This window comes from Dama dama, chromosome 21, assembly GCF_033118175.1.
Source record: "Dama dama isolate Ldn47 chromosome 21, ASM3311817v1, whole genome shotgun sequence".
Lineage (NCBI taxonomy): Eukaryota > Metazoa > Chordata > Mammalia > Artiodactyla > Cervidae > Dama > Dama dama.
The window spans coordinates 9,293,563-9,317,055 of NC_083701.1; the positions used below are offsets into that span (position 1 = coordinate 9,293,563).

The 23,493-nt window shown below is 47.1% G+C and overlaps 1 protein-coding gene across 1 annotated transcript in view; it reads right to left on the bottom strand.

Moving 5' to 3' along the window:
* The window catches only part of TG (thyroglobulin), a 237,245-nt gene that overhangs the window by 162,743 nt on the left and 51,009 nt on the right, over positions 1-23,493 (bottom strand). Inside the window, exons 23-27 of the mRNA XM_061123155.1 lie at positions 21,277-21,393; positions 20,661-20,776; positions 18,855-18,963; positions 13,943-14,134; positions 8,562-8,726 (exon numbers count right to left, since the gene is read on the bottom strand). Of these exons, the coding sequence (XP_060979138.1) occupies positions 8,562-8,726; positions 13,943-14,134; positions 18,855-18,963; positions 20,661-20,776; positions 21,277-21,393 (699 nt within the window). The remainder of the gene's footprint in view (positions 1-8,561; positions 8,727-13,942; positions 14,135-18,854; positions 18,964-20,660; positions 20,777-21,276; positions 21,394-23,493) is intronic.

Consider the following 23,493-nt stretch of genomic DNA (forward strand, 5'->3'; position numbering starts at 1 on the left):
AATTGTTGGGCTTCCCAGGTGGTTCTGGTGGTAAAGAATCTGCCTGCCAATGTAGAAGACGCAGGTTTGATTCCTAGGTTGGAAAGATCCCCTAGAGGAGGAAAATGGCAATCCACTCTAGTATTCTTGCCTGAAAAATTCTGTGGAGAAGAGGAGCCTGGAGGACTACAGTTGATGGGGTTGCAAAGAGTCGGATGTGACCAAGCAGATGAACCCACACACAACAATTGTTAAGTCCAGGTGGTTTCTGTGCTCTGGTAGCCTCCAAAAAATGATGAAGACCTTGGCTGATATATTCCCAGCACCCATGAGTCTAGCTACCCATTCATAAATCTTGACTTAGGAATGCATGCCTTGTTCCCAAGCACGTACCTCTATTTGCTTTTGTTGTTCAGCCAGTCTCTCAGTTGTGTCTAACTCTTTGTGACCCTATGGACTGTAGCCCACCAGGCTCCTCTGTCCATGGGGTTCCCTCAGGCAAGAATAATGGAGCAGGTTGCCAATTCCTTGTCCAGGGGATCTTCGGACCAGGGATTGAACCTGAGTCTCCTGTATAGGCATGAAGATTCTTTACCACTGAGCCACTAAGGACATACTCCTATGTGTGTATATGTGCCCAGTCATGTCCAACTCTTCGGGACCCTAGATTAATTATAAATCATCCCAGGGGCTCCTCAACAGTGCAAAGTATAGCTACTAATGGTTCTAGATCACTGATGTTGGATCCCCATCCAACCCTCTAAGTAAGTTGCCCTGTAATAAATTGACCCACTGATTATTTGGAGCTGCCTGCCTCATTTCCCAGTGTCAAGATACCTTCTCAGTTCAGTGGGCCCTTTTCCTTCCCTCTGTCCTTACCAGACTCCACATGTCTTTCTTAGGGCACCAAAGGGACTACAGGGGGAAGGGTCATGGTGCTGTGACACTTAGCATCACTTAAGGAACTGAGGATTGGTTTAAAGAGATCAGAACTTAAAGAAGAGTCAACAGTTGTATTAATTTTCCATCTCACTTAAGTCCTCTGAGTCCCCATTGGCAAATGGGGATGGTATTTGTGAGGCCAGGAATTTCTATCTTCCAATCCATGCTTGACCATAATTTTCCAGCTCCTTAAATACACTGCCAGAGGCTGAGAATTGAGCCTTATTCCTCTTTTTCTCACCCAAACCTAGCATAACCCTTGGTATAGAACCAGTGTTCAGCACATTCATGAATGCAAAGAGGTATGTGTAAGGAAAACAAAGCAGCCAATGGTTTTCGGAGTCCAAGCACAAGCACAAGCACAAGAAGGCTGACCGTGAAACTGGTTTTCTTCCTGCAAACTTCTGATCCTGCACTCCATTCCTCAAAGCCTCTCCAGTTCTATGTTTTTGATGGTAAGGTACAGAAAACAGAAGCTACACGATTCCTCCTTTTCCTGGCTAATGGTTTAGATTGTTCAGACATTGTTCCATGCCTTCCACAAGAACTGAGTTAAAACTTCCCCCATTACATAAACAGGTCTGCAGACTCTGACGCATGTAACCTGCTCTCTCTGTAATCAAGGCTGCAGGAACGCATACACATTTAGAATGGTGGGAGTTTGGCATGGAGCCTGATTCTTGATGGTTGATGGGTGTTATGTGATCTTAACTGACTTCAAGACAATTCTGCAGAGACCCTGTGCTGCATCTGGGGTGTAAAAGCTTGACTCTAAAAACCTGGAAGTGTTGTTGTTCTGTTGCTAAGTCAAGTCCGACTCTTTGTGACCTCATGGACTGCAGCATGCCAAGCTTTCCTGTTTTTCACCATCTCCTGGAGTTTGCTCAGATTTGTGTCCATTGAGTCAGTGATGCCATCCAACCATTTCATCCTCTGTCACCTCCATCCCCTCCTGCCATCAATCTTCCCCAGCATCAAGGCCTTTTCCAATGAGTTAGCTCTTCACATCAGGTGACCAAAGTATTGGAGCTTCAGCTTCAGTCCTTCCAGGGAATATTCAGGGTTGATTTCCTTTAGGATTGACTGAACTGGGGGTGGGCAGGTTTCTAAACTGGAAAGCCCAGGTTTCAGAATCTACCTTTTACTGGCCATTTTCTCTTCTCTGAATTATTCACCCCCATGTCTCTACTATTCCTTGTCCTTCCTACATAAACTACACTCCTGAACCCTAGTCTCAGGCTCTGCTTGGTGCTAATGATGGCTACTGTAAAGAACCAATAGGGTCATCCGTGTGTAAGTATCTGCCATACATCCACTCCAGAGTCATCCGGTGACAACAAGCATCATGGGGGCATGTGAGTTCCTCCCTCTCAGCCCCCAGCACTCCAAGAAAATGACAATCATTGATACAAAACAGACTCCCATGAAGAGAATGCCAGCCAGCAAGCTGAGCCTCACCATGAACCAACAACATGAAGCTTTAGGATTTAGAACAAACCCAGGAATACTTCTGCCAAGGCCCGTTTCTCCCATCAAATTTTAAATCCCTATGGACATTAGAAGATGCTTAATCTGCCTATTTTTTATTCATTTATACTACAAGTCACTGTCGGAAATGAGACAGAGCTTAGAGATTGCTGCTGCTGCTGCTAAGTCGCTTCAGTTGTGTCCAACTCTGTGCGGCCCCATAGATGGCAGCCCACCAGGCTCCCCCGTCCCTGGGATTCTCCAGGCAAGAACACTGGAGTGGGGTGCCATTTCCTTCTCCAATGCATGAAAGTGAAAAGTGAAAGTGAAGTTGCTCAGTCGTGTCCGACTCCTCGCGACCCCATGGACTGCAGCCTACCAGGCTCCTCCGTCCATGGGATTTTCCAGGCAAGAGTACTGGAGTGGGGTGCCATGTCCTTCTCCAGAGCTTAGAGATTACTAAGACTTTTTCTTAGAAACAAGATCAATCTAGCCAACACCAAATAGTTGAAAAAGTCCAGAGATGTCCATTGGGAATTTAGGAGAGCAAACTCTGAGTGGATTCCTCTATTGAGACACATGTCAACCCAGGCACAAAGGTTAACAAGAAAGCTGGTGACAGGAAAGAGAAACCTCATGAAGTGAAAAGTGCCAATAAGATGGTTTCCAGGTGATTCGTGGGGTTGTTTGTTTGGAGATGTATTTGTTTGTTCTGGGTAATATCAGGAGTCTACCCTAAACTCCTCTGGAGTGAGAAAGGGTTGGTTGGCTTAACAGAAGAGGAGACATGTCCCTCAGCTCTCTCCCAAATAAGCCTACTTACAAAATTCTCCTTCCTCTGTTTTGCTACCTTTTACATCATCCAAGTAGGTGTTTGGGGGTCCAGGAAATGGTTCTTGAGAATTTACATTGAATGTCTACAGTGATTCCTCACTTGGAAATGTCATAGCTATTGTGTATTGATGTCTGGATGAAAATTCAATTTTAATACCCTGTTTCATACACACATAAAATTGTGCTACAGTGGTGGTTTAGTTGCTAAGTCGGATCCGACTCTTGCAACCCCATGGACAGTAGCCCACCAGGCTCCTCTGTCCATGGAATTTCCCAGGCAAGAATATTAAGTGGGTTGCCATTTCTTTCTTCAAGGCATCTTCCCAACCCAGGGATCGAACCTGGGTCTCCTGCATTGGCAGGCAGTCTCCTGCATTGCAGAAAGATTCTTTACTGACTGAGCCACCAGGGAAGCCCAAAATTGTGCTATAGAAAAAAAATTTTTTTTAAAGAGAGAGTAAAGACATGCTCAGGGGGATTCTGTGTCCAATGATCTGTCATCAGTCCATAAGATGGGCAAACAGGAAGCCCACCACACTTTAATAACATCCCTATAGGTCACCCCAACTAGCCTGTGAGCCCCTTGAGAGCAGAAGCCACTCCACCCATCTCAGTGATCCAATTGCCTGGCTGGGCACCTCACAGCCAGCTGCTTCTCAGGATGAGAGGTGAACGGGTGAGCTCAGCAACTCCCCTCCCCACGGCTGTCCTGCTCCCCCAACTCAGCACTGCAGTGCACACTCGCCCCTCCGCCTCTCCTGCACCTTTTGTTCCCTTCCCCCCACAGTCCTTCAGACTCCTGGAGTAGAGCAGGCTGGTAGCTGACATTCATTACCCAATGACTGCAGTACAGCGGCCCCAGAGAGATGGCCAGGCAGCACACTTTTCAATTACCAGACTCCTTAGTTTGCTGCTTTGAGGGAAGGATCCCTCTGAAGTACTTTCTGCTTCCAGCCAAGCAGGTGCAGGACCATCTCAGCAGACAGTGAGTGCTGCCCCTGACAACTCTGATCCCCGAAGCTGCAGCTGAAGCCCTAGCCACAGCAATTAATGCAAAGATAGCTTCTTGAAATGTGACACGTCACAGCTTTGAACCTGACTCCCATGAGCAAAAGTGTGATACAACCTCACATTTGTGCCTCAGATGGCCTCGGTCTCACCAGACTGTCAAACACAGATCAACTGAGCTGATGGAAAATGCTTTGTAAAATGCAACACAGATACTGACATGCTTAGTATTTGAATTTAGGGTGTTCCATTCACTGACGCTTTCTAAGTAAATGCTCATTCTCCATGAACCAGGCCACCTGCCGAAGCAGGTCCTGAGCGTACCTGTGAGCTGACCAATGAGCCGACATCCAAACCAGACGTCCTGCCAAGCACTTCTGCTGGATGTGCAGGCAGGGGACCAGGGACTTGGGGTTCAGAAAATCACCTTAAACTTCAGCCTGTAGTGCATGCTAGCAATCCTCTGTCGATGGGATTTTCCCGGCAAGAGTACTGGAATGGGTAGCCGTTTCTTCCTCCAGGGGATATTCCCGGCCCAGAGATCAAACCCCATGTTCCTGTATCTGCTGCATTGGCAGGAGGATTCTTTACCACTGAGCCACCTGGGAAGCCCTGCTTCATTGTGTAAGATATTAAAAAGTACACCCCTATTTTGCAGATGAAAATCCTGAGGTTCGGGGCAGGGGGATTAGGTGATTTGAACAAGGTTATGGAACTGGTGGGGGAGGAGGAAGCAGGATTCAACTGCAATATTTTCATTGCAAACCACTGCTCCAGCATCTCCAGTATCTACCCAGTGCCCGTCTGGGCAGTATTCCAAGGACTTCACGTGCATTCTTCCTAGGATCCTCCCAACCTCCCCAAGCATCAGAAATCACCATAAAACTCATTTTATAATTAGAAAAACCAAGACAAAGAGATCATACAATGAGTAAGCACTCACACTGGGATTTGCCTCCCGAGGTCTGATTCCAGAGTCTGTATTTTAATGAGCATGTAGCCATTTGCTAAATGGAAGGAAGAGAAGTTGACCCTCAACCACTGTGGGATGGATGGAGTTCCTCTTTATTGCCCCACCCCCTCTCACATTCTCCCAATCCAGTCTACACTGGCTCCATCAGCTGTTCAGATACCTGGAATTCTCACTCCTCTTTCCTTTCATCAATATCTGCCATTAGGAAAGGATTTTTTCAGCTATTCGCACTTTAGTAAGAATTTTAATCCCTATGTTTACTTTCTCAGGGGTTAATTGTACTTGAAGCTGACTTTCTATTTCTTACAGTTCCCAACTGGAGGTGACCTCCAAGTCACTCTGTATACAAAGCAACCCTCAATCTGGAACATTACGAACATGACTGAGGCTGCCTGAAATTCCCAGCAAAGAGTTCCCTTCATAAAGCTCCACCTGGACCCCAAGATATACATATACACCCAGGGCCCTGCAAAAAAACTTCAGAAGTAAACCACTCCATCTCAGGGAGGCCAGTTGAGGGCACAGTCTACACTTCTTGGGCATGGACCAAGCACACACTCTGTGTTAAGTGATTCACTCTGCATTTACTGCCCACGAATGGATCATGTGTCTTTCTTCAAATGCTCGTTTTCACCCTGGGCTACCTCTCAGAATAACGGATCCCATATGTTAACTTTCCATCATAGAAATAAACTATTTGATTTTATTTACCACAAAAGAAACGAATCCTCATGGAATTCCACCAAATTCTGTAATATTTTTTTCCAGGCTTTGGTGAATAGGCATTCCACAGGTACTATGTACAGTCTCTATTCCAGGTCTTATGTTCCATAGTGTGAATCCAGAAGTTAATAAGACACAGATCTTATTATATACAATATAATAAGTCTAGTTCTTAAAATATAACCAAAAATGACAGATATCACTTAATGATATCATATAATATTAATACTGTGTGTCAAATACTCTACTAAGTTCTACACGGGGATCATCTGAAAGTACCGATATAAGGAAGCAGTTAAGAAAGTCACTTTGGAGGCCTTTGGAGGCAGAATGCCTGGACTGAGGTCCCAACCCTTCTACTTACAGCTCTGAGACCTTGGGAAGCCCTCACTTGTTTGCCTCAGTGTCTACAGCTGTAAAATGGGAACAATGGTAACACTAGTGCCTCCCCCAAAGCACCATGTTGAGGATCCGTGAGTTAGAACAGCTCAAGACCTAGGAGCAGGGCCTGGTTCTTAGTAAGCATGATGGAAGACATTTCTATGACTACTGTTATTGTCTATCCTCTCCTTTCATCTTCACAGCAACCCAGTGAGCAGGGAGCTGTCATTACCCCATTAGCAATCAGGCCTGCAGACATTTACTGGCTTGCTCAAGGCCACACAAGTGGTGTCCAAAACTGTAATTCAACACCACGGGGCAAACTCTCAACTGGTCCAGGGAGGGAAGCAGCTAGACAAAGGCTCAGCTTCAGCGCACTGCCCACTGCCCTGCGTTTCCTAAAAGACCAACGCACAAAGCATGCTCGAAGGTCCACAGAGGAGGAAGGAATAAGCTCTGTGGGTAGTCAGGGAGGGCTCTTGGAGGAGGTGACCTTGAGCTCACTGCCATTAGAACCCCAAGAGCTGCAGCACATTGAGAAGCAGAGCGTGGAAACTTCTCCGGGAGGCAGGACCCAGTCTCTGCCAGCCCATAGAGGACCACGTTCCAGGGGATCTCACGGCTCTTTTGACAGGTCAGCCCCCTCCCTCCTCTTTCTGGCTGATACCAGCATGTGCTTTTGCCCCTCCCCGCTCAGAGGGTAGACTGGAACCACGGGGTCCAGTTCTGATGTTCAAGGGCTGGCAGATAAATAGAGCAGAGAGTAGATAAGATGGAGCCAGGCTGTCCCCGACCTCACACTGGATCTGAAGAGGTAAGCGAGCAACTGGGCCCTGTAAACTCAGACTCTCGAGGTCAGAAGAGAACTTCCAGGCCACCTACGCAGAGCTTCTCAGACTTAGCGGACATGGCATCATCAGACAGCCTGTTAGAGTGGATCCCTGGGGGTTCGGGGAGAGGCTTAAGAATGCGTATCTCTCCTGATCCCCTGGTGATGCTCAGCCTGCCTGCTGGTCCTGACCACACTGAGGCACACTGGTGTGGTCCGTCCTGGCTCAGGACAGAGCAGTCTCAGCCCCTCCCAGGTAGAGATCTGCAGGTGGAGGCCACCCAGGGCCAGAGGAGGCAGAGAGAGCTGACTGCCCACTGGAGCCGCAGGTGCTAACGCTCCTCCCTGTAAAAGGAGGGGTGGGGTGCATGATCTCAGGGTGACCTTTAGATCCAACACTTACATGCTTGAGGAAAAGGTTGGAAGAGCTTCTCAAAGACAAAAGACCAAGGAGCCAGCTCAAGGATTATTTCCATCAGTTGAGCCCATGTCAGGGGCCCCACAGTTCCTCATGCCCCTCTAAGTAGGATGGGCGGTGCAGTGGTTACCACCTGGAATTCCTTAACTGTCAGAGGGGGATCTCTGCCCAGGGGGGCACTCACTTGGGAGACAGATTGCATTTTGGCCTCCAGTTCTTCACCCCTCCTTGGAACCACACATTTTACACAGGACTCTGCAGTGGCTCCCGCTAAAGAATGGAGTATGTTTCCCCAGCCCTGACTTCAGGTGAGGCCAGCGCAATGAGGTCTTGGTGACAGTGTCGGACCCAAGTCTCAACCTTCAGTGGCCCGGCTTGCTTTCCCTGTTCTCTCCCTCTCCTGGGACTTCCCATGTGGCACTAGCGGTAAAGAACCTGCCTGCCAGTGCAGGAGACACAGGAGATGTGGGTTGGATCCCAGGGTCGGGAAGATCCCCTGGAGGAGGGGATGGCAACCCACTCCAGGACTCTTGCCTGGAGCATCCAAGGACAGAGGAGCCTGGCGGGCTACCGTCCATTCACAAAGAGTCAGATGCAAGTGAAGCCACCTGGCACGCACGCACGCTCCCACTTCCGCCCACAGGAAAATACGCTCATCTAGAAGGCGAGGCACTGAAGCAGGGCCAGGCCACAGCGGTCAAGTCCAAGCAACATCATCCAATTGCCAAGCGACCCCAGGATGTGAGCAAATCTGGCCGAGGTCAGCACAGCCGTCCCGCTGAGCCTGCCTACCCTGAGCCAACCTGAGGCCCCAGAGCCACACCACGCTTCTCATGGAGCATTGCTGAGAAGCTCTGGTTGTTTTTAATGAAACATTTTGGTACAAATTCTTTTCGGAAGGATGAATTCCTCAGGATACAGAGAGGGTTCCCAGCAGAGGAGCAGACCTTGCTGGTGAGCCCAGGTCACTGTGAAGGAATGCACCCGGGACGAAGGCAGACACTCACCCCCAATCTCCTGGCTTCCCAGACGCAGCGTCGCCTGGCGGCTGTCCTGGTCGTAGGTCACCCCGGGACAGAAAGCATTAGCCTGGGCTTCGGCAGGGTCCCTCCAGTCTCTGACATGACACAGCAGGACATCGGGGGAGCTCAGCAACCCACAGAGGAGAGGACCTGCAGAGTCACGAGACGGAGGAGAGGTGGGCGTTATGGGAGACAAGCAGGGGCCCCTTGGAGACGCACGTCTGTGCCCTGAGAGGCTCGCAGGATGCAGGCAGGGAACCAGTCCTCGGGAATGGGCACAGGAATTCAGGAGCCTGCTTTTGATTTGGCCCATCCTTCCCCAAGCGTCTTGCGGTTGTCTTACCAGCCAAGTCCAGAGAGGAGGGCCACCACTTCCTCCTCCACGAGAGCCCTTCCTCTCGGGATCAGCAACAGAGACACCTCTGATACTACCAGGGGTCCTATTGCCAGCATCCTCTGTCTCTACTTTCCACATTTTTGAGGCTGCAAGGAAATAAACAGTGCCCACCCCACCCCCTGTCTCCAATTCTCTCTGTGTCTCTCTCTCACACACACACACACAATCAATCTTGAAGAGCTCAGGATTATTTTTTTTAATTAATTTATTATTATTATTTTGGCCGCACTATGTGGTGTGTGAGGTCTCAGTTCCCTGACTAGGCATTGACTCCACACAGCCAGCACTGGAAAGCACAGAGTCTTAACCACTGGACCGGCAAGGAAGTCCAAGGAAGGCGTATTCAGAGTCAAGGTACAGAACTATTAAAACCCAGGAGCTGTACACTCATGGCACAAGCCGTCCTGGTAGGAAATGAGCTCCTCGTCTCTGGGTGGATGCAAGTCAAGGCTGAGCACCCGTGTCCCTGGGATGCACAGAGAGGACCCATTACTAGATCTGGCAGTTGGAAAGCACTGGACTACTTTGTCTTGAATATATCTTCTAACTCTGAATCTTAAAAAAGCTGCCCCAATGTTATGACTTGATTTAGTAGCAGAAAGACCTACCTGCCCCCTAACTGAATTTGATAGTGATTTTAGTTTGATCAGTAAAGGTAACTCAAATGTTGGGATGCCTGTGACATGTCAGCCACTATGCTCAGTGTTTTAAGAATATTAATTCTCTTAATTCTTATTATTTTTTATCTCCTTCTCCAGATGAGGAAATTAAGCCTCATATAAGTACATTGCTTAAGTTTATTGAGATTTAGAAATTAAGTAATTTATATACCAAATGAATTTATATACTATATTCCAATTTATATAATGTATATACCATATATAGCATTATATGGTATATAATTTATACTATATATACCATTACATGGTATATTATTTATACCATATACACTGTTACATGGTATATTATTTATACCATATTACTGTTACTTGGTATACAATTTATACCATACATACCATTATATGGTATATAATTTATATACCATATACCAATTTGGATACATAATCCTGCTAGGTAGTACAGTTGTTCAGATTCTCCTGGGGGGGAAAAAAAATGGAAATACACCACTTCACATCTCCCATCCCCTCTGTTATCCTAATTTATGTCCAAATGCAGATACACTTCAAACCTCTCTCACCAAAATGTCCCCAATATAGATGAGTCACCAATGTCCAGCTTATAAATTTGACGTTTTGTTCTCTCCTATCCCACTTTAACTGAGTAGCTAAAAATCACCGTCACCATTACTATCAGCAGCATCTCGGTGGTGAACGTTACCTCAGAGACCCACTAACTAACTCAGAACTTGGTGGTTCTCTAACTAACTTGAGAACTTGGTGGTTCTCAAACCGCCTGGACCGTCATATCAAAGTCCAGAAAGGGCTTTGAAAACGCTTGCTCCTCAGCACCAACCACAGAGGTGCTCACCCGACTGCAGGCCGGTGGAGGCGGGTGCACTTGGGAACAAGCTGTGTGAACCGCACCACAGGTGACGTGAGCTAACACGGCTGAATCCCAGAGCCCCCGGGCTGGTGAGGCCGCGTCATCTCACGGATGGGGCAACAGAGGCTGGAACGGGAGGCTGGTCTGTCCCAGCTGGAGCACGGGGCAGCAGGGAAGCGTAAGAGCCCGCGGAGAGCCCAGAGGAGCCTGAACTCTGGCTGCCCGTCTCATAAACCAAGAATGAGAATCATGGACTTAAACAAGAGGCAGGTCGTGTTTTCCCTCCGCCTCTCAGAGCTGGGAAGAGAAATGCAGGCTGCTTTCTTCTTTAACTAGCATCCAGTGAGCAGTGCGGGTGTCTGAGAGGTGAGTGCCGGCTGGAGGTTTTTTTTTTTTTTTGGTGTTAACTAGAGCATTTTATTAGTTAGAATGGTTTTTAAAGACTTGCAAGCTTTTTGTTTTTTTTTAAGATTTTTTTCTTTATTTTTTTCATTTATTTTTATTAGTTGGAGGCTAATTACTTTACAATATTGCAGTGACTTTTGCCATACACCGACATGAATCAGCCATGGATCCACACGTGCTCCCCATCCCGAACCCCTCCCACCTCCCCTCCCCCATCCCATCCCTCTGGGTCTTCCCAGTGCACCAGCCCGGAGCACTTGTCTCATGCATCCAGCCTGGGCTGGTGATCTGTTTCACCCTAGATAATATACATGTTTCGATGCTGTTCTCTCGAAACATCCCACCCTCGCCTTCTCCCACAGAGTCCAAAATTCTGTTCTGTACATCTGTGTCTCTTTTTCTGTTTTGCATATAGGGCTTTCGTTACCATTTTTCTAAATTCTATATATATATGTATATATATATATATGTACATATATATATATATGTATACTGTATTGCTATTTATCTTTCTGGCTTACTTCACTCTGTAAAATGGGCTCCAGTTTTAGCCATCTCATTAGAACTGATTCAAATGAATTCTTTTTAATGGCTGAGTAATATTCCATTGTGTATATGTACCACAGCTTCCTTATCCATTCGTCTGCTGATGGACATCTAGGTTGCTTCCATGTCCTGGCTATTATAAACAGTGCTGCGATGAACATTGGGGTGCATGTGTCTCTTTCAAATCTGGTTTCCTCGGTATATATGCCCAGAAGTGGGATTGCTGGGTCATATGGCAGTTCTATTTCCAGTTTTTTAAGGAATCTCCACACTGTTGTCCATAGCGGCTGTACCAGTTTGCATTCCCACCAACCGTGTAAGAGGGTTCCCTTTTCTCCACACCCTCTCCAGCATTTATTGCTTATAGACTTTTGGATAGCAGCCATCCTGACTGGCGTGTAATGGTACCTCATTGTGGTTTTGATTTGCATTTCTCTGATAATGCGTGATGTTGAGCATCTTTTCATGTGTTTGTTACAGCTGGGGATTTGAAATCACTTTGCTGATCCCACAGGCCAGCTTCAGTTACAATGCCAGGAGCTTCAGGCCACACAAGGGTCACTGAACCCCACTTCCCAGTGGCTTCAGCTACTTATTGAGGTACAAGTAGGCTCATGAATGTAGGTCTGGAAGTCTCATGAGTTTTCACTAATAATTATCAGTGGAAACAAAGCCATTTCAGGGTGGGAGGTTGGAGGGGGTGGGAACCTTGCTGGGGAGGAGGGGACAAGGGAGCAGGGAGACTCTTCCAGAAATTAAGTGCCTTCCCAGACAGCAGGAAGAGGATTCTGCTCCTGGTCACGAGCAGATCCAGCCAAAGCTTCACAAGTTAAAATTCCAGGTCTGCCCACCAGACAAGACTGAGAAACATATCTGCCTGCTGGTTGATGTGTGTCTTGAAGAAAAGCTTAACTTGCAGCATTTCGAGGTCACTGTTCAAACCCACATAATTCACAGATCAGGGTTACACTGAAGGGGAAGGTTGGCAAGCTGCTAGCCAGAAATGTCATGGAAAATAAAGGATCATGTGGGCTTATGGCTCCATGGAACAAAATAATTATTCCGTATATGATCCTACGGAAAATGAAATCAACATTTCCAGCTTGAAAAACCCTATGGTCTGGTGAGTAATTGGACACCTGGGGAAATTGTGGTGTCCTCAGAAAAGACATTTAGTTTAAAGAGGCAGAAGTCATCCTGGATTTGAATTGCAGGGTTTCTAAATATAGGCTGACATAGAGACATATACAGACACACCTCAGAGCTATTGCAGGTCTGGCTCCAGACCACCACAATAAAGCGAATATTGCAATAAAGTGAATCACATGAATTTTTGGTTTCCCAGTGCATATAAAAGTTATGTTCACATTGTTCTGTAGTTTACTAAGTGTGGAATAGCATTATGTCTAAAAAAACAATGTGCGTACCTTACTTTAAAAGTACTTTAATATGCTAACCATCATCTGAGTCTTCAGTGAGCTGTAATCTTTTTACAACAGTAACATCAAAGATCACTGATCACAGATCACCATAACAAATGTAATAATAATGAAAGAACCTGACATATTTCAAGAATTACCAAAATGTGACATAGAGACCCAAAGTGAGCAAAAGCTGCTGGAAAAATGGCACCGATAGATTTGCTTGATGCAGGGTTGCCACAAACCTTCCATTTGTAAAAAAACACAGCATCTGCAAAAACACAACTAAGTGAAGTACAGTAAAATGAGGTGTGCCTATGCACGCATGTCTCTAAACACGGCATGCGTGCATGTGCGCTCAGTTGCTAGGTCGTGTCCAACTCTTTTGTGACCTCACGGACTGTAGCCCACGAGGCTCCTCTGTCCATGGGATTCTCCAGGCAAGAATACTGGAGTGGGTTGCCATTTCCTCCTCCAGGGGATCTTTCCGACCCAGGGATCGAACTCACATCTCTTGGGTCTCCCACACTGGCAGGCAGACTCTTTACCTGCTGAGCCACCTGGGAAGCCCTCTAAACACTACTCAGCCTGCAAAGCCTGGACTAAGTCTCTCCTCTTCTAGACAGCCCTCCCTGGCAGTCAAGTCCCCTTGGCATCTTCCTCCTTTGCACTCAAGTCTCCCAAGGCCTCAGACCCTCATGCCGTCTTGTGTATCAAGCCTGGTACGCAGCGGAACCCCACACATGTTTGGATGTGTTACAAGCTGGGTGACCAGGAGCCGCTGGTCTAAATTCTCTGAGCCTCGGTTTCTCCGTCTGTAAAAATGGAGCTTGAAATACTTCCCCTGAAGACAGCACCAAGGAGAAACGTGGTGTTGCCATGTGAAGTGGCCAGCACAGTATGTGACCTGTTGGAAGGGTCACAGTCGTCCCTCATTTCATAAATATCACCTTCCCAATGACGGTGGTCCCCTTATGCCTGCTGCTTCCCACAGCTTTCCCCGTGCTGTGCATACTAGCTTCAGCAACCCTCAAATTTTACAGACCACAGGTCGTGCAAGAGGGAGGAGGCTCTGCCCCCCACTGTCACCTTACCTCCTTGGACCTGCACGAGGATGAAGCCATCGCAACAGGAATCACGGTCACAGGCAAGAAGACAGAAGAGATGGACCTCGGTCAGACTGGCTCCTGAGGCTGAGAAGGCGACGGGGCTGTACATTCCAGAGAGTGCGCTTTGGAAACCAGTTTGTTCAAATCTTTTCTGACCTGTGATGGTGAACTCCTGGCCTGGGAGGAAAGCAGAAATATAAACTTTTTCAAACTCTAAAAGGAACGCAGACTGTGCTGGTCACACGACAGTGGACCCTCTGACCACAACAGGTGCAGAGTTCAGTCCAGAGAGAGGCGCTCTGTGTCATAAAACCCCTGGACCACCCGTGGGTGCAGAGCATGGAGACGTGGCCCCAAATCAGCGGACCCGGACAAACGCCCACCACACCTTGGAGGGTCTGCAGGGGAGATGTGGAGAGCGGACATTTATTATGGTTTTATCACCAGTAAATATCTTCTGAGCTCTAACTGTATACACAGACACCAGACCACACGCTTTGCCCAGACAACCTCATTTCAGGCTCAGCGCTCTGGAGTTGGGTTCAGCCTGCTCTGCCAGCACGTGCGTTTCTATAACACAATGACGTGAACACGTGGTGCATAGGCAGGTTGTCTGCTGTGATGCTGAGTCGCCCTGGTTGACCTGCAGTGTCCCCAGCGTGTCCCTGCTCTGTGCCATCAAACCACAGGCCAGTGCGGCACTTACACACGCAGCCAAAGACAGCAAGCTGCAGACACACAGCGCTACGCGACACCCAGCAGCCCACAGGCTGCTTCTTGCCTCAGACGGGCCAGTTATTTTTAGAGCATCCTTTTGCAAATATGAGATTTTTTATCAGATATATATACACATATATTTCACTATAGCCAAAATGTCTGTTCTATTATTACGTCCATTTTACATTTGAGGAAAGAGAGCCTTAGCAAGTGAGCAGTCTGGCCTAGATTTACACAGTTCGTCGGTGGCAGAAAGAACACCAGAGCCTGTGCTGTAGGTCACCCTGACCTCCCAGTGGCCTAGCAGGTCACCAGGTCTTAACCAACTCACACACCTAAAGTTGGGGGAGACCTTACAGTCAAGAGTGCAAGCTTCACAACCAGACAGACCCAAGTGCAAACCTTCGCAGCACCCTGGGCATGTGAGTTCTTAGGTCCTCAGAATCTCAGCTTCCCCTCCTGTAACCAGGCATGTAACCCTCGCAGATGATGTTGAGTGGATGAAAAGATAGACTGGACATTAAAAGGTTGAGCCATGAACCTGGCCCTTAGCTGACACTCAGTGGATATATTACAGGTGTCCAAAAAAGCCAGCATCTTTTCCTCTAAGCCCTGGCTCACTCAGCCCCTGCTGCCTGACTGACCTCTAACTGCCAGGCCCATCATGCACAAAAGCCCAGCTTAACTTAAAGAGCCCATGTCCCAGCTTTACTGGGTTAGAATTCACCTCTCACCCTCAATCTCTCTTACACTCTCTCTGCCTCTACTAAGGCTCTGCCATCCTTCACCCAGTGGTTAAGCCACTTGGGACAGCAACTGCTCCCACACCAGCTGTGATTCCTGGACCCAGTCCTGCTGTCAGAGGCGGGAGTCGCCAGCCATGTGTGACTCCTCGAATATCAATTCCAGTTCATCAGAGTCATGTTGCAATAGCCACATTCCAAGTGCCCAGTGGCCATGCAGCTACCGGCTGTCCGGCTGGACAGCAGACTTATGGAACATTTCCACGCCTGCAGAGAGGACCGCCCGGACGGTAGGGCCACGTCTCAGCTCACAGGGCATCCTCCACACAGCCCTGCACAGAGGACCACCTGCCCTGAGATGTGGGCACGTGGGCTCCTCCCCATCCTCCGTTCCGACATCTGAGGGAAGTTCCTTCACTGAGCACCCAAAGCAGTTCATGTCCATTTTTCTTTTCCTTTTTAAGTTGTCATGAAATATACATAATGAACAATTTACCATTTTAACCATTTTTAAGTGTACAGTTCAAAGGCAAAAAGGTACATTCACAGGATCTGCAGCATCACCACCATCTACCTCCAGAACATTGTTCATCCTCCCAACTAAAACTCTGTCCTCATCAAACACTGTCTCTGCATCCCACTTCCCCCAGCTCCTAGTAACCACTGCTCTACTTTCTTCTCCATGAATGTGTCTCTTCTAGGTACCTTACGTCCATGTTCACCCCAATGTCCTGTTTCATTTTCATCAAAGCACTGATCACCCTCTGAAGTGCTCTTGTTGCTGGATCAATTCCTCTATCAGCTGTGATTCTGATTTTGATCAGATGCGCATCCACAGCACCTGCTGAAGTGCGTATCCTACCACGGGCTCTGGGTAAACACATATGGGGTGTGCCGTGCTGGGTTCACCCACACGGTGGTCGAGTCCTGAGCAATGGAGCAGGTTTGGGAGATCCTCCCGAGCTGGGGGAGGCAGGGCCTGAAGTCTTGGGTCCCCTGGATGGAGTGTGACCAGATGCTTCCTGTTTCTAGGCTTCCTCTGTGAAACGAGGGCTAGACAATCTCCAAGGAACCCTCAGGCCCTAACTCCCTTTTACTCTGAAAAAGCATGTGGTTCCTCCTCCATGGTCAAAACCACGGGCTTGGGCAGAGGATGGCCCTGAAGGACAAGCCAAGTTGTAGCATCTTCCAGGTCACCTAAGCTCCAGTGTGTGGACGGACATGCTGACTACCTACTGGGTGCCATGGGGTTTTCGAGAGACCTTCAGAAACTGTATCCTTTCTACCTCAGCTGTGGCACTGTAGTCCCACTTTTACAGAAAGTAAAATAAAGAAGGCATTCCTGATCAAAGAACTAGTACGTTGAGGGTAAGTCTAAACCCAGATCAAGTTTACCCCCACCTCCCTTCTCTTTCCATTACACCACCATCCAGAATGGCTGGGTATGTGCATTTTCTGCTTGAGAAAATAAAAAGCAAAACAAAACAAAAAAGGGCAAAAAACAGTTCTGTCCTTGATTCAGTTTGGCAGCAAAGAAGCTTCACAATTTCCCTTGCAATTTTCCTCCAAAGTATAAACTTTCAGGAGATGAGAAAAAAATAACAAACACTTAAAAAGAAATACTTGTTTTATTTGGGTTTTCTGTTTCAGAAAATGATCTCTGTGCTCTGTTATTTTTCAAAACGGGTAGTAAAAATAATTGGAATAAACACTGGGGCAGAAATTCTAAAACCCTGGCCAGAGATCAGAGAAAACAGAACCCTGCTGGACTCCCTCCTCCCAGGGGAGCTCTCATTTAAGACAGGGTGGAGGTATTAGGTGAAAGAAGAGCCAGAGACTGAAGGACATGGTCGCTTGACCCTGCCATGGACCAAGCCTGCTACCGGGGTCAGCTGAGGCACCAGACCCGGGCAGACCGAGCCTCCCTGCAAGTGCCAGCTGCTCGCAGAGTAAGTCTGTGGCTGTTGGTGGCCAGGCTGCCTGCCCAGAGCCATGGACCTAGGGGAGTGACACGCTTGCCACCTTCATTCCAACCCCCTAGTCCTCGCTCAGGCTCCCTGCCCTGTCTTCCTGTCCAGAGCCACAGCCTTGGGTCTTTGGGAAACCATTGGCAAGAGTGAAAAGAATCGTAGAAACCTCCACTTGCTCTTGCTCTTCACCACATGCCTCAGGCTGTTTTAAAGGCATTACATCATTCTAAAGCACCCTCTTTCCCACCTCCCAACAACCTCGGTCCACCTGCAGCTCCTGTTTGACTAATGCAGGCCCAGCAGCCTGTGATGCCAAGGAACCTGCCCAAGATCACAGAGTTGGCAGCATCAGGGCCCAGGTCAACCCATCAGGTGGGCTCCAGCACCTCACCCTTAACTGCAGGAAGTGAGGCCAGGGAGCCCTGACTAGCAAAGGTATCACAGCTCACGGGCAGAGCCTAGTCGTGGTCCCACGGACAGGGCAGAAGTGTGCATGCCATAGGGTTCTTGGGAGAGGCCCATCGCTCCTCCCACACGTGCTACAGTGACCAAGAAGTATTGCCCTGTCCCCCTCTGTGAGGCCACATGGGGGATTCAGACACACTTAGGCTCAAACGCAGATCCCCGATTTCTAGCAATACATAAGCCCTTGGGCCACTTTCTTAATCACTGCCTCAATTTCCTCATCTGTAACACAGGGATTATGATACCCTTTTCACCTTCCTTCGAGAATCTCTGTGAGGGGAGGAATGAAAGGATGTCTGGAGAAGTGAGCCATAAACTATAAATTATGAGATACCCTTGCTACTCAAAATGCGGTCCATGAACCAGCAGCTTTGGCACACCTGAGAAGTTATTTGAAAGGCAGAATCTTGGCCTTACCTTGAGTTATTGAGCAAGAATACTGGAACGGGTTGACATTTCCTACGCCAGCGGATCTTCCCAAGCCAGGGATCAAACCCGTGTCTCTTATGTCTCTCGCATTGGCAAACAGGTTCTTTACAACTAGCGCTACCTGGGACGCGCCAATGGTACTGCGCGTGCGCACTACAGCCGGAGGCGCTCCTGATTGCAGGGCGGGGAGAGACAAGTGCGTGGAGGTCTGGACTGATTATGAGAGAGAGAGGAGAGCAGAGAGGAAAGCAGGTGGGGTGGAGGTCCCTGAGACGGAGGGTCGGTACCAGCAGCTGCAGGGAGCTCCAGGCCCATGGCCCTGCTAGGAACGCCCCGGTATCACAGGCAGACTCAGGGGTCTGCACGGGGCACAAGGGTAGACTCAGCTGACTTTGCCTGCAGCTTTTGTGTCTGCTCTGCAACTCAGGCCTTCACCTACAGGAGGGCCTCCGCCATCCCTTGGGGCCAGGGCAGCAGTGCCTCCCCTCTAAACTCGCCCTGTGGGAAAGCAGCTCCAAACAGTGAACACGTGAATCCAGTGGGCCCCTCCAGTCATCCAGATCTTCAACCTACCTTTTTTCAGATACACAGCTGGAGGGTCTCCTTCCCTGCTCCTCACTTTCACCTGACACCGAAGACTTCCAAAGCTGGTGGCCTGCGAGGTCCCCAACACGTCTTCATCCTGAAGATGGGAAAAGCTCCATTAAAGTCCTGTGATGTTTAACATAATAATAAATTCAGCAAACATTGACCAAACTCTACCCAAAGTTAGGCTCAGGGGCTACAGAGATAAATAAGAGAGGAAACCTCCTCCTTAATTTCTCCCTTTCTACTGGAGCACGCAGATAGGTAAGCAGTAAATTCCAGCCAGAGTGTTAACTGCAAAGATACATGTCATAAAAGAGGAGATAATTACCCCTGAAAAAGGAGTGCTTAATTCTTTGTGTGTGTGTGTGTGTGTGTGTGTGTGTGTGTGTGATTATCTCTTGTAACTTCTAAAACAGCTCTATCAGGTAGGTGTTATTGATATGTGCATTTTAAAATAAGGAAACCCAGGCTTAAAGAGGATGAGTAGATTGCAAAATCCACACAGCTAATTATGGAGTGGAGAGATATGAATCCCAGCTGGATTCTATTTTCCAAACAATCACTGGGCGACACTGCCAATTTAGGTGTTCTGGGGAGAGGGCAATCAGGAGTGGTTAATTCTATTGAGAAACAGAAGCTAGAAAACTTTCCCAGGAAAAGTGAATCCAGGTGGGGTTCTGATGTATAAATAAGAGTTTGTCAGGGGGAAACAAGGGATTTTAAGCAGAGGACATGGTGGAGGTGGAGACCTGGGATCCCACAGGTGTTTCGATTAACTAGGTCCAGTGGTTCTCAGGGACTGTCTGTTACAGGGATGGGAGGCAGGTGGCGGGTGGGAGAGAGAGAGGCAGGGGCCAGCCCGTGGAAGACCTTGTTTGGCACATGGCTTGTATGTGGTGAGGATCAGGGGAAGACTCTTTAGCTTGAAAATAAGGAGGTTAGACGTCTATAAATCGTGTCGTTCTCGTTTATCTCTGATCTCTAGTTCCAGGGCTCTTGCTGTGTGGGTTTGGTGGGGTAAATCTGTATCCATTTGTGTCTTGTTTCTAGTACTTTGCCTCTTCCAGAGTTACCCAACTTTGAGTTTCCCAGTTCAATTTTGGGAATTTGGGGAGGGCAGAAGCTAAAACAAAGGCTTTTGGAAAGCAATCACTCTCCTTGCTTTTTAGATAAAAATCAAACTTGTTGAACAGATGGTGGTATGCAGAGGGAAGAAAGGCCTTTAAGCAGGAAACATTCCGGCAGGAGGAAAGGACCTGAGTTTTAGGTCCCAGATTACAGGCACCCTGACCCATCTGCTGAAATTGCCGATACCCTACCACTTTGACGTATGGAAAGAACAATTTCATGTGGCTCTAATATTTAACTTATCTTTTCCTTTTTAAAGTTATAATCATATTTTACTTATACAATGAGAAAGAATGCTGGAGTCTGGGACTCAGATGGTATTTGGGGCTCTGGTGTGTCCAGTGACCCAAGTTGCCCAGTGAGATAAGGGGGTGGGGAACAGAGGCAAGGGGCTCATCACTGCAACCCTCTTTTGATGAATCTATCAGGAAATGATGCTGCTCAGATGAATAGTCCCTATGTCAGCTTCATCCTCAGCCATCACCAGTCCCCTCCAGTTTCAATTTCCCAAAATCCCATCATTTTGAAGAAATGGAGGAAATGTGGGACCACTTGTTGATAATCTCATTCCCTCATCTGCTCAGAGTGGTGTCGATTCAATGAGGGCATGTCTGATGTAGGACAGACACAAGACAGGACTTCCACGCGGCTGCCACGACTCACCGGATCGGAAGTCGTGCAGGCGATGTTGTCACTTGCCCAAGCATAGAAATCACAGGACACTTCTGATCCTGCTGTGGACACCGTGAGGAAGCCGCAGGCCTCGTCCAGTACACAGTCTGCAAGAACCAGGGGACAGTCAGCTGTCTCTCAGCGATACAGAGGACGGACAGACACAAACGCCTACTCCCTGCCCCTCAAACACACATACACACTGTAACAGTGACTACTCGTGGAGGACTGGAGGATTATGAGAAAATTCTTGTGAAGATGAATGCTCAATATGTGGTCATTATTATTCGTCTCTGGCCTCACCCTTGAAATAGACAGCTGCATTTCCTGAGCTAGACTGAATGCTCTACAAAGAACAACTGTCCCTCAGTGCTTCTCCATTAACATCTGGCAGAGCCTCGTTCTTGGCAGGCAGTGGATGTACTATAAACTCAGAACTAAAATTATGAGTTAGATGTACATTTTGGAAATCAATTGACTTACAGAGTATTTCTGAAGAAGTATATTTGATTATGATCTCAAAGGTTGTACTTGATGTGTCTTGCAAGATCAGCACTGTGTATTCCTATGGCACCACCCACGTGCCCGGCCCCCCATCGCCCCTCACCTGCCAAGCACTGTGTCAGTGAGGACTCAGAACCGGGCACTTCAGACCTGACCATCACAGCCACGTCAGCACTGAAGATCACCTTAGATTCTGGAAGCTTCTCAAATTTCCGCATCACTGAAATGTAAGCATATCCGTGAAATTTGACTCTGAAGAGTCTAGGGTCTCTGCAGAGAAGCCAAAAGGAGCTTTAGGTCAAGAAATCACTTCCCACCCATTGCTTATGCTCACACGGGTGCTCCAAAAAGACAAATTCCCTTTGAAGGGTAGTTCCAGAAGCTGCCTCATAGCTAATACTGAGAGCTATCACTCATCATGTCTCCTTTTTTTCCATCTCATTGTCTGAAAGTAAGAAGAATATTTAATATATGTTAATCCTCACAACTCCCTTTTTCACATTGATACTGATTTTCTACATAAATTTATATTTCCTGTCCTTATCTTTGAATGCTAATAATATCTCATAAATATTTTATTTATAATGATAGAAATAAAATATTTTATTTATAATGATATCTCATGTTTATTGTTAAACAACTTGACCTCTTTCTGGAAAGAAAAATTATTTTTAAAAGATAAAACACGTGCACATGGGTTCGTGTAAGTCTGAATACGCACCATGTGGCTCAGACATTTTTATGATAGCATTTGTCTAAATGATACGTTAGCATCTGTTTTCCCAGGTACCGTCAGCACACCTGAGCTCCTATCTGTCACAATGACACAGTCACGAGTTCATGGAACTAGGCAAGAGAGGAGAAAGAAAGAAAATTTCTCAAGGCTATGAAACTTGGAACTCACCCTTTACCAAGCGAAAAAAAAAAAGCATGGCAGGTTACTAGCTCTCTAAGAATGAAACTCATTTTACAAGCCAAAATGCTCAAAAGCACTAATATTTTGCATGTAACTATCAAAAAATAAGCCCTGAAGTACATGAGTACTAATTTTTTTGAAGATGTGTTTAGGTATGAATCAGACACAACCAAGCAACTAAGCCCAACACATGTAAGCCCTCATCCTCACACACACCCATTGCTTTTTTTTTTTTTTCATTTATTTTTATTAGTTGGAAGCTAATTACTTTACAATATTGTAGTGGTTTTTGCCACACATTGACATTAATCAGTCATGGATTTACATGTGTTCCCCATTGCTTTAAAAAACAAGATCGTGTCTGGGTTGATTTTCATCATGTCAGTACTTTCAAGGCCATCCTAAGCAATCTGTTCTCAGTTTTCAAAATAAGTGTGTTTGGAGTGGGAATGGGAGAGGGGAGTATTAATATAGTAGAAATGACAGGCGTTAAGCCTTCGGAAACTTTGATGCGAAAAACTCTCATTTTACAAAGTGGCCCTCATTGATCTTAGAAGTGGCCAAGTTCATATGCTTAGTCCATAATCAGCCCTTCCCGTCTCCTCCTTTCTTCTTTATTTTTTGTACTCCTTAATATTTTGTTTATAGGGACCAGAAGCTCCAATCCAGCAAATACCATCTTATACTCAGCACAGTGTCCCTAAGGCTTGGTTGGTGTGGACAAGAAGCTCACAGCCTTCTAGGAGGCTAAATAAAATTTGAAGTTTTTCAGTTTCCAATTAAATTAGTCTCAGGAGCTGTAAATGTGGTAAGTTTAGTACTTCAATTAGAGAATCTGCTGATTTTCACCTAAGAGACACCACAGTGATGGAGATCTCAACATTGCAGAGCTCTAAGAAAAAACTCATTGACAAAGAGAATAGAAACAATCTGTGAACTGAGTTACCAAAGAGTCCATGGAATATTGAGTTAGTATGCAGATGTATACATCCTCTTGTTGTAACATCCCACATGCCTTATAGTTGATTACAAATTTACATACATAACATATTTACAGATGTCTTGGGAAAAGGATTAAAGGTCAGCATCAAGGCACAGCACCCTATTTGGTCACACAGCTATTTCCAGCTCATGAAACTGGCCACAGGAGTTCAGATGGTGGGAAAATCCCCTTCCTTTAGGTGCCCTTTAGGAGATTGATCTGATCATGCATGCTCAGTCACTCAGTTGTGTCCAGCTCTCTGTGACCCCATGGACTGTAGCCCGCCAGGCTCCTCTGTCCATGGGATTGTCCTGGCAAGAATACTGGAGTGGGTTGCCATTTCCTCCTCCAGGGGATCCTCCCGACCCAGAAACCTAACCTGTGACTTTGGCATCTCCTGCATTGGCAAATGGACTCTTTAC